This window comes from Canis lupus, chromosome X (assembly GCF_048164855.1).
Source record: "Canis lupus baileyi chromosome X, mCanLup2.hap1, whole genome shotgun sequence".
NCBI lineage: Eukaryota > Metazoa > Chordata > Mammalia > Carnivora > Canidae > Canis > Canis lupus.
Window position 1 is genome coordinate 104,916,425 of NC_132876.1, and position 11,733 is coordinate 104,928,157.

The window sequence follows — 11,733 nt, forward strand, 5'->3', positions numbered from 1 at the left end:
GACAGAGCCAACCAGGTGCCTTTTCTTTGCCCATTTTTTAAAAATTTAGTTATTTATTCAATCATTAAATTATAAGACTTTTTATACATCTTAAATAAAAGTCCTTTATGAAATGTGTTTTGCAAATACCTTCTCCCAATCTGTGGCTTACCTTTTCATTTTCTTACCCGTGTCTTTTGAAAACCAAAATTTTAATTTTTAAAAAAGATTTTATTTATTTATTTATTTGACACAGAGAGTGAGAGAGAGAGCATGGGGAGGGAGTGGTAGGGGGAGAGGGAGAAGCAGACTCCCTGCTGAGCAGGGAGCCTAATGCAGGGCTTGATCCCATGACCTGAGCCCAAGGCAGAAACTTAACCAATGAGCCACCCAGGTGCCCCCAAACTTTAATCCTTGATGTAATTAAATGTATTTCCTTTTTTCCTTTATGGTTCATGCTTTTTGTGTCCTAATAAATGTTTGCCTAACCCGAAGTCATAGATTTTTCCCCTACGTTTTATCTAGAAATCTTATGGCTTTTACATTTTATATTTTTCAGGTCTATGATCCATTTCATGTTAATTTTTATATATAATGTGTGAAAAGAATCAAGGTTCATTGTTCCTCGTGGAAATCCAGTTGTTCTAGAATCACTTTAATTTTGAATCGTGCTACAATACACATAATGTAAAAGTAATCATCTTAACCATTTTTAAGTGTATGATTCAGTAGTGCTAAGTACATTCACGTTGTTGTGCAACCAATCTCCAGAATTTTTCATCATCACAAACTGAAATTCTGTACCCATTAAACAATAATTCCTCATTCCTCTCTCCCCCCCAGCCATTGACAACCACCATTCTACTTCCTGTCTCTACAACTTTGCTCTAAATACCTCATAGAAGTGGAATCATCCAGTAATTTTTTGTGCATGGCTGACTTATTTCACTTAGCACAATGTCCTCGAGGTTCATCCATGTTATAGCACGTGTCAAAATGCCCTTCCTTTTCAAAGCTAAATAATATTCCATATATATATTTATATACACATATATATATCACATTTTGTTTATCCATTCATCTAGTGGTGGACATTTGGATTGCTTCCAGCTTTTGGCTATTACAAATAATGCTGTTATGAACAGCATGTTTGTCTGTTTTTAAGATTTTATTTATTCACTCATAGACACACAGAGAGAGAAGCAGAGACACAGGCAGAGGGAGAAGCAGGCTCCACGCAAGGAGCCCGACATGGGACTCGATTCCAGGTCTCCAGGATCACACCCCAGGCTGCAGGCGGCGCCAAACCGCTGCACCACCAGGGCTGCCCTGTTTGTTTGTTTTAAAATAATCTCTACATGAGTGGTGTCTGGGTAGCTCACTGGGTTTAGCCTCCGACTCTTGGTTTCAGCTCAGGTCATGATCTTAAGGTTGTGAGATCAAGCCCTATGTCAGGCTCCATGCCCAGTGCTGAGTCTGCTTGGTGTTTTCTATCTCTCTCTCTATCTGCCCCTCCCCCTACTCTCTCTCTCTCTCTCTCTCTCTCTCTCTCTCAAATAAATAAAATCTTAAAGTAATCTCTGCACCCAATGTGGGGCTGAAACTCATGATCTCAAGATCAAGAGCTGCCTGCTCTACTAACTGAGCCAGCCAGGTACCCCTAAAGGCAATTTTTTAACCATTCAATTATCTTGGCACTTTATCAAAAATCAATTGAACACACATACGTGGGTCTCTTTCTGGATTTTCTATTTTATTCCATCTATGTGTCTGTATGAATGGCAATACCACACTGTCTTGACTACTGTAGCTTTATAGTCAGTCTTTTTAAAAAGATTTTATTTATTTGAGAGAGAGAGAGTGCAAGAGCAAGTAGAGGAAGGGAGAGGGACAAGCAGACTCTGCACTGAGCATGGAGCATGAGACAGGGCTCGATCTCAGGATCTTGAGATCATGACCTGAGCCAAAATCAAGAATTAGATGCTTAACTGACTGAGACACCCAAGCTCCTCTTATAGTCAGTCTTAAAATCAGGGTGTCTGGGTTCTCCAACAATGTTCTTTTTTTTCAGAATTATTTTAGCTGATATAGGTCTTTCTAAATGTTTATATAATTTTTAGAATCATGGAGTCAATTTCTACCAGAATGCTTGCTGGGATTTGACTGGGATTATACTGAATATATAGATTAATTTGGAAAAAATAGATATTTTGGCAACTTTGAGTCTTCCAATCCATGGACATGGTGCATTTCTCCCTTTTTGTAGGTTTTCTTTAATTTTCCTCAGCAGTCTTTTCTAGTTTTCAGTACACATAACTTCCACATGTTTTGTTATATTTAGCTTTAAGTATTTCAAGGTTTTGATGCTGTTTAAAGTTGGTATTATTTTTTCAATTTCAACTTTTAATTGTTTGCTGCCATATAAGATTTTAATGCCAACCAAAAACAGATGACCATTTTTCCCTCCACTCAACTAGGGCAGATGATATGACTGTGGAAACAGAATTTTCTTTCTTGGGCATTTCTGCTGAACCATCTTTTATGCAGAGAGGAGTTTGGCATGCTGCTACTGAGCCACCCAACTTTTTGTTTTCCTTTGGAGCCAGTGTAGAGAGAAGCCAAGTCATTTCTAAATTGGCATCTTAATTTTTTTAAAAGATTTTATTCATTTGTTCATGAGAGACACACAGAGAGAGGTAGAGACATAGGCAGAGAGAGAAGCAGACTCCATGTAGGGAGCCCGGGACTCCAGGATCACACCCTGAGCCAAAGGCAGGCACTCAACCACTGAGCCACCCAGGCATCCCATGGCATTTTGATTTTGATTCCAAGGCTCTGGCCCAAAGTTTCTTAGCTACCTAGATACATTTCAAGATATTTGAGTTCATTTTCTTAAATCAAAAGTTTGAAAAAAAATGGAAATGTTAAAAACCAAAAAAAAAAAAGTTTGGAAATGTTATGTTATTCTCTTTCTCCATAGATATTCACAAGACATCTAAGTGTATTTTCCTTATAATCACCAATTGATACAGTTGATACACCAATTGATACTTCGAGGTGCAGAAGTTCTTAGAAATCCTTTAACCTGTGGCCCTTTCCACAAAAGAACCTCATAAATATCCACAGTTGAGGGGTGCTGGAGTGGTTCTTGATTTCAGCTCAGGTCATGATCTCAGGGTCCTGGGATCGAGCCTTGTACTGGGCTCCCTGCTCAAAAGGGAGTCTGCCTGAGGATTCTCTCTCTCCCTCTGCTCCTTTCTTTCTCTCAAGTCAATCAATCAATCAATCAATCAATCTTTGGGGGAAAAAAGATCCACAGTTGAAGGTGAAGACTCCTTTTGCCCCTGGTAGGTGAGAGAATGGAAGAGGGAAAAGGAAAAAGATACAATGAGCCAGATTCCCTTGGTCAAGCACAGACATTCTGCGTCATTTTGCTGGCAAACAGCAAAAAGCCATGGGAAAAGTATAGAAGCAATTACACAATATGTCATATTCACTTTCTCTTCAAGTCATTCTTACACCAGGCAGAAAGTCAGTTTTTCTGTGAGAGAGAAAAATGTCTGCAAACCCCCAGAAATCCATGAAAATAGTTGTGATGAGGTGAGGGAAACAAAACCATCTCTGAGTTACTTGGCTTATCACTCTAAACACCTTAGAGAAGTTTTATTCATGGCCTAGTGGATCAACAGACATACTTCTTTGCCTGGAGCTTCATTGTTTCAGCAAGTTACTGCAAACTAAAACTACTGTGTGTCAAAAAAAAAAGCTAATAAATTCCAAAGGCCCTTGCTTCCTACAGTTTCACAGTGCATTTATTTTTCTTTGACGCCAGCTGTTCTCCAGATCTGAACTCCATCCTTAGCATTATTTGCCTCCAGTCCTTTTAGGAGCACCTCGCACTGTCAAACCAGATTGCTTTTCTTTGTACTATTCTCCTACCCACTCAAAGTCAAATTGAACAAGAAAAAAAATGGTGCAGTTTTGATGCCAAATTAATTTGTTCATCAACAGAATGTTTACTGAGCACTTATATGTGCCAGACACTCTTCTAGTCACTGGGGATTATCAGCATTGAGGCAAAGTCCCTGCCCTTTCATTCTCCTGGGAGAGACAGATAGTAAACCGGTACCCATAATCTGTCCCTTAAGAAGTAAATCAAAGCAAGGTGGAGGAATAGGGAATGATGAGCTGGGGGTGGTAAAATAAATGATTTATGTCAGGGAAATATTCAATTTAATAGCAACTCATATACTGATTTGTAATTCCACGAAGGCAGGTACTGCTATAATTGCCTTCATTTTTTTTAAGGTTTTATTTATTTATTTATTCATGAGAGACACAGAAAGAAAGGTGAGACACAGGCAGAGGGAGAAGCAGGCTCCATGCAGGGAGTCCGACGTGGTACTAGATCCGGGGACTCCAGGATCACGCCCTGGGCCATAGGCAGACGCTCAACCGCTGAGCCACCCAGGTGTCCTTTTTTTTTTTTTTTTTCCTAAAGATTTTTGTCTTCCGGTTTTCACCTGCTTGTTGAGGGCTCGATACAAAGTCTGTGTTCAGTAATTCTAATGGAATATGCAAAATACCTAAATTGTACACTTGAACTTGGACATGTCTTGACATCATGTGAGTGGAGTATGTTTTTAGTCCATCGCTTGGAAGAGCAAAGTCCAAACTTTGTATTCCTTCTTCGGAACTGTTGCTGGCTAATTCCAGGGGCTCGGGAAAAGCAAAAAAGCAGGTAGTCACAGGTAGTCACTTTCCTCCAGGACCAATGAGGCTGCCATCTCCTCGTCTGTTCCCTGGCTTCATCTCTGGACTAAGACCCCCAAAACAGCCTTGGGTGAATCCATTAGTCAAAGAATTTCTAAGCCAGTTATCCAGCATACACAGGGCAAAAATATGAGAGGTAGTTAACAAAATGCTTCAGGGATTCATTTATTCATTAACAGTCATTTTCAAAGCAACTACCATATACCAAGGACTGTGCTACAGTTGGAGCAAATTATTTCATCTCAGTCCAGAATCTAGCCTTGAGCCACTTAGATTTAGAAAATCATATTGTTCATACATTCAGAGATGATTAGACTTTTGATGACAAACTACCTGTAATTAACTATAATTAAAATAACCAGAAAATGCTAATTAATCCATTAATTTCTACAGTGATTTAAAATACCTCTAGCCAGGCCTGCTGCTAACATTTGTGGGGTTAGGGCAAGAATCTAAATGGAGGCCCTTACACCGTTTGTCTAAATATTTTAAAGTTTGAAATCATGCTAACAGACCATGTGTTCATGTGTATGTGTCAGGGGAGAGGGGAACAGAGCCAAGGACTGTCTTCCGTGCTACACCACAGAGTGGGGCCAGCCCAGACATCCAGATTCTGTTCACATTTTCCTGCTAAAAGCTCCATCATCCCTCATGCCTAGGGATATGCAATTCTGCGGAGAGGTTACTCCCAGGAGGCCACACAAGCCACACAAGCCCTGGAAGCAGGGTAGGGACAATTGAATGGGGACATACAATAGCTGGGATCTGCTGCCCACCCATTTCCACATCTGTGGTCCTAGGCAACTAGGTTCTATCCACTGACACAACTCTCAGGGCTCTAGAGTGCCCCTTGTATAGACCACAGGGGATTGTTCATAGGGATCCCCTGAGAACATTTTAGCTTACGAGACTCTCCAAAGCAGAGAAGACCCCAGAAAGCCACCAGTAAGTGTTCAGATAATAGACATTTTCATAATCCAAGGGTAAGTGGTGGCTTAATTTAATGACCTGACTGTATCCGTGATAAGAATACAGTATGTTGTTGTGTTGGTGGCCTATCTCCATTGTATTTGCTTTAGAGTCAGAATTACCCAAAACCTATTCTCTCAACTTGCTAATGCTTGTGACAAATAATTGCCTACTTCAAGCAGGAATTAGTTGAGGAAATAGATTGGCAGTGATTCTTCTTTTGGATGTGTGACAAGAAGCTCAGAAATATAATCAAATGCACTGTTATTCTAAGAGATGACAACAAGAGGCAATTTCAAAACAAGCCTCTCTTGTGAACTGTTGGGCCTTGATGACACAAGAGTGATTTTTCCATTACTGAGAAAAGCAAACTAGAGCAGATAGAGGTGGATGATGTTTTCCTGATAGTTAAGCCAGGCTTCACATTAGTTTCGGAGAAATGTTCTGTTTGAGTCCATCTGTGTGTGCTGTCGGTTCGGCCATCATGTCAGTGAGTCCAATGGATCCTTCTGGGAGAAACAGTGTGCCCAAGACTTGCACTGTTCTTTTTCTCCTTTAGTTGACTCCCTGGAACCCACCCGTGGATCATGGTTTACCTCTGATAGGCAATTTCAGCCTCTTGGCAGGGAGAGGGAGGATGATCTTTGGGGAAGAAGAAAAAGAATGAGAGGAAACCATAGGAATGAAGAAGGAAAGGGTATTTGAAAACATGCTTGATGGGAAAAGATTTTTTGCAGGTTGAGGGCTACAGGGACCAGGGGGAGAGATCTGACATAAATATAACATCTATTTCCCTGGATTCCTCAGTCACTTCTAGATGCAAGTTCCATGGGATTTTCTCCCTGTTGCTCTCTAAACTCCCCTCATGCTGAAGATTCTCTCCTACAGTCTTCATATTGTTGGGAAAAATAAGTGTATTGGCCCTAGTTTCTTTAGTTGGAGAAGCACAGCCACTGTGAGCTGTGGAGGAAGGGATTTATCGTAGGAAATAGACCTGGACCCTTGTGGCGGGGGGGGGGGGGGTAGTGGAGGTCAGCAGGGGAGCTGGATGGTTGGAGAAGTTACTCACCTGGCAGTCAGAAGCCCAACACTTCCACCTGCCAAAGTGTAGAAGGACACCCCTCAGAAGCTGAGGGAAGCTGGTCCTACCTCCATGGGGCTTAAGAAATGTCTGATGGTGGGCTCCTGGCTGCTGTTGGTTAACAGGGTCAGCAGCTGGGAAGAAGATCTGGACACAGAGCAAAGGGAAGTCAGTGTAAGCTGGGATCTCCTGTCACCAAGTCTAGCCAAAGGCAACCTATGGAACGTAATGACTGCTACTTCACACTCACCTTCCACATTTTGTGCCGATTCCTCTTTTGGCCAACTCTAACCCAGAGCCATAAGGGAAGGGGGATCCTCAGAAATGTGATTCCAGTGTGCCAAGTCAGCACACTACACACCACCATGCTGCGCAAAGTAGCAGCAGGTTCCCTGACAGAGCCGTTCCAAGCAACCAGCCTGGCACCAGCCCAGATAAAGTGTGGATGGAGGGATGCAAAGGTTGGAAGGCTCCTTTGACTGATCAGAGCAGGGTTTTTTTTTTATAAAGATTTTATTTATTTATGCATGAGAGACAGAGAGGCAGAGACACAGGCAGAGGGAGAAGCAGGCTCCAGGCAGGGAGCCTGACATGGGACTCGATCCCGGGTCTCCAGGATCCCACCCTGGGCTGAAGGCGGTGCTAAACCGCTCAGCCACCAGGGCTGCCCAGAGCAGGTTTTATCATCCTGGAGACTGGAATATGTGAGCGAGAGGCTGAGTCTTCTCACTAGCACGGAACAGGGAAAATCTTTACGTGGCTAAGATGAATTTATTTATTTATTTATTTATTTATTTATTTATTTATTATTTTTTATTGGAGTTTGATTTGCCAACATATAGCATAACACCCAGTGCTCATCCCATCAAGTGCCCCCCTCAGTGCCCATCACCCAGTCACCCTCATCCTCCGCCCACCTCCCCTTCCACTACCCCTAGTTCGTTTCCTAGAGTTAGGAGTCTCTCATGTTCTGTCTCCCTCTCTGATATTTCCCACTCATTTTCTCTCCTTTCCCCTTTATTCCCTTTCACTATTTTTTATATTCCCCAAATGAATGAGACCATATAATGTTTGTCCTTCTCCGACTGACTCACTTCACTCAGCATAATACCCTCCAGTTCCATCCACGTCGAAGCAAATGGTGGGTATTCGTCATTCCTAATGGCTGAGGAATATTCCATTGTATACAGAGACCACATCTTCTTTATCCACTCATCTTTCTATGGACACCGAGGCTCCTTCCACAGTTTGGCTATTGTGGACATTGCTGCTAGAAACATCAGGGTGCAGGTGTCCCGGCGTTTCATTGCATCTGTATCTTTGGGGTAAATCCCCAGCAGTGCAATTGCTGGGTCGTAGGGCAGGTCTATTTTTAACTCTTTGAGGAACCTCCACACAGTTTTCCAGAGGGGCTGCACCAGTTCACATTCCCACCAACATTGGAGGAGAGTTCCCCTTTCTCCACATCCTCTCCAACATTTGTTGTTTCCTGTCTTGTTCATTTTCAGGCTAAGGTGAATTTAGACGGACAGCAATCTTCATTCTGAACCGAGGTGTGATACAGTAACAGCAGCACTCAGCTGCAGCCAGACTGAAAAAGAATCTTTTTCTCAGAAAGGCCCCAGCACATGCATATTTAAGGCGTCCTTTTAACACACGGTGTTATTTGAAGGGGAAGCTACCTTAACACAAACTGTGAAGATCCTTCATTATTAAAACGCACAAGTTCATTTATCAGTGGCACTTAGAATAGATCCTTGGAAGAGCAAATGTTGGTTCGAATCAAAGTACCTCGGAGAGATTTCTTTTCTCCATCTCTATTCTCCTCTTTCAAGAAAGTGCTGAGTTGGGTATTAACACTTCAAGGTCTCGACTACTTTTTATCTTGAAAAAAAAAAAAGAGAGAGAGAGAGAGCGAGAAAATGTTTGTCATTCCAGGAGCATAATCAGTTGAGCCGGCACACAATGACATAGTTAATTCACCAACGGAATTTGTTGCCATAGCTCCAGCGAGGGACAGGGTGGATTAACAATGGCCTTTTTCACGAGTGCGGCTTTCACCACAACCTGCCTGTCCCCGCGCCACAGGCCATCATAGCGCCAGTCCAGAGCACAGCAATTATCAGGGAACAACCGCCCAGAGGGGACAAGAGGAGGCTGGGGGGGAATAAAGCAAGGACACCCAGCACCTTGGATCTCTGCCTATTCAATCACTGGGACACGACCAGCTCCTCTGAGCGTATCTTCAAGCTTAACCTTTGGTCAAGTGCTTCGGTACATCCAGAGAGGGACAGTTTCACCCTGTGACTCGAAAGAACTCCAAAGGGAAGAGAGGACTCCAGACAGCAAGGGAAGGAGATCAAGAGCAGACATGGTAGGCCATCAGGACTGCACCATGGAAGAGGCCACCAGGGACAGCCACACTCCCAAACTCTGGCGCGAGGTAACGTACATGCTTTCTTGGTGATTTTTGCCTCTTTGAATATCAGAGCAGGTCCAAAAAGTCAAGTCCTCTGTGTCCGTGAGTGCAATGGACTTGCACTAATTAATGTAGTCGCACTCAAAATGGAAATAGTATCCTCTCCATCTTAAGGTAATAAAAAAGAAAAATGTGACTCATTTTTCTTTATCCCCTTACTGGGTGTGCAAGCTCCCTGGATAGAATTAGATGACAGGAACAGATTCTCTCTTTCTTAAAAAAAAAAAAAAAAGTCAAATCAGTCTGAGGAAATGTAGGTGGTTCAAGGCAAAGAATGATGCTGTGTTGAGCCTGAGGGCATCAGAGAAATGTTTTAACAAAGTGTTCATTATCCTATAAAATGAGAAATTTTCCTATTAGAAAAGCCACAGAATCCTGCCACCCATTTCTGAATTTCTTGGAATGCAATTGTCACAGAAATGAGACCACCTTATATGGTCTTTTATTTTGAGGGCAGGGGGCATCTAGGGGAATGTGCATTTTTGTGGAACCTTGTTTAACCAAATGAGTTATAGATAGAAAAAGTTGAGGTGGTGGGATAAAATAGTAAGATTTCAGATGATATGAAGGAGAGTTTAGGGACAGGGGAAGCTTCCAGGCAATGACGTAATGTTCCTGCTTCACAGTAGAGCTGGTTTCACATCACACCCCTGAGAGTGGTTTCACAGGTCTCAGGACATCAGCTCTGCTCTTTCCTGTTGCATCCCTCTTTCAAAACCTCCCCATGCCGCTCAGAGTGCCTGTGGATGGCTTGGTTAAAGCACCACATGCCTCACAAAGTAGTCTGGGCCCACAGCCACCAGGCACTTGAGCATCATGACTGGTGGACCATTTCCCCCAACTGGTCCCTTCCCCATTCGTCTCACTATTGTCTCAGATTAGGAAAAATGTATATGATGAGGACTCATGAGTTTTACCAGCTCATTTTGTTGAGTATATGGGGGAATCAGGATGCATGTTAGTCATTCATTTATTCACTCTTTCGTGCCTTGTTCCAAAAATAAATTTGAAATGGCATCAAGAGATTCAGTTCTCGACTTGTATGGGTATGGAAAGTTGAGATGATCTTTCTATGTCCCGTCATGTAGAATTAAATCTGGGCAAATAATCACTCGGTTCTCTCATACCTTTTGTGAATTGAAAAATAACCAAAGTCTTCTCATCTCATGGGTCTCCCAAGAGCATCACTTACTATAATAATGGCTGCAATTTGGGGGCACCTGGCTGGCTGAGTCGGTAGAGCACACAGCTCTTGATCTCAGAGTTGTGAGTTCGAGCCCCATGTTGGGTGTAGAGATCACTTAAAAATAAAATTTTTAAAAGAAATAATGGCTAAAAAAATAAAATAGAAAAATGAAGGGAATAATGGCTGGAGTTTTTAGTCCTTAGGTGGCATACCTTGTGGTAAGTACTTTACGTACCTTATTTCACGTGATTATGTCCAATAAAAGTGCTTAAGTTCCTGACTACTTGCCTCTTCTGCTAATTTGTCCCTTAGTGTCTCCCCATTAAATGGACTGGATTTATTTAACCTCCCTGGCCAATCAAGATGAATTATATTAATTGTAACAATAACAAAGAAGTGATTGCTTTGACATTTTAATCACCTCTTTTGGTTCTCAGTGTACTTTTCAGACACAAGGTGACCTCAACTTCTATGAATTTAACTTTCTGGTTCCCACCACTTTTGCGCACCATACACTGATACTCCCAAGCTATTGATACTGCTTACCAGCTGATAGTAATAATCATTGTCATTAAATATTTTATCTGAACAGTGAGGATAATTAAGAATTTAATATTTATGACCTCCCTAGGAATGCAAACTTCTTTTAAATGAGCAAGCCACGGGATCCCTGGGTGGCTCAGTGGTTTAGTGCCTGCCTTTGGCCCAGGGTGTGATCCTGGAGTCCCGGGATCGAGTCCCGCATCGGGCTTCCTACAAGGAGCCTGCTTCTCTCTCTGCCTGTGTCTCTGCCTCCCTCTCTCTCTCTGTGTACACACTCTCATGAATAAATAAATAAGATCTTTAAAATAAATAAATGAGCCAGCTGGTTATTCATTTTCCACATATTTAACTTTGATACCTGATTGGCACTTATTTGGAAATCAGAGAATGCCTGCATACATTTTAATTCCTCTTACTCCAAATCCTGTGAGGTAGATATTATTTATATTCTTATTTTCAATTGAAAAAAATTGAAGCTCACAGAAGTTAAGTAAATTGCCCAAGGTAGTAAGGGCACAATATAGCTGGAATTCAGGGTCTTGGGATTTATTGTCCCTTTTTCTTTAAGCCTGCCCTGTCAAATAAGGTAGCCACTAACCACATATGGCTGTTTAAATTTAAACTGTTATCAGTTAAAATTAAATAAAATTTAGGGATCCCTGGGTGGCGCAGCGGTTTAGCGCCTGCCTTTGGCCCAGGGCGCGATCCTGGGGACCCGGGATT

At 42.2% G+C, this 11,733-nt stretch overlaps 1 protein-coding gene across 2 annotated transcripts in view; it reads left to right on the forward strand.

Annotated features, from left to right (window-relative positions):
* Positions 1-8,798: 8,798 nt before the first annotated feature.
* The window catches only part of PCYT1B (phosphate cytidylyltransferase 1B, choline), a 131,249-nt gene continuing 128,314 nt past the window's right edge, over positions 8,799-11,733 (forward strand). The window contains exon 1 of one of the 2 annotated variants that reach the window (XM_072817481.1): positions 8,799-9,245. In XM_072817481.1, coding sequence (XP_072673582.1) covers positions 9,174-9,245 — 72 coding nt within the window. In that variant the 5' untranslated portion in view covers positions 8,799-9,173. The remainder of the gene's footprint in view (positions 9,246-11,733) is intronic. The other variant, XM_072817475.1, reaches the window with a different exon arrangement.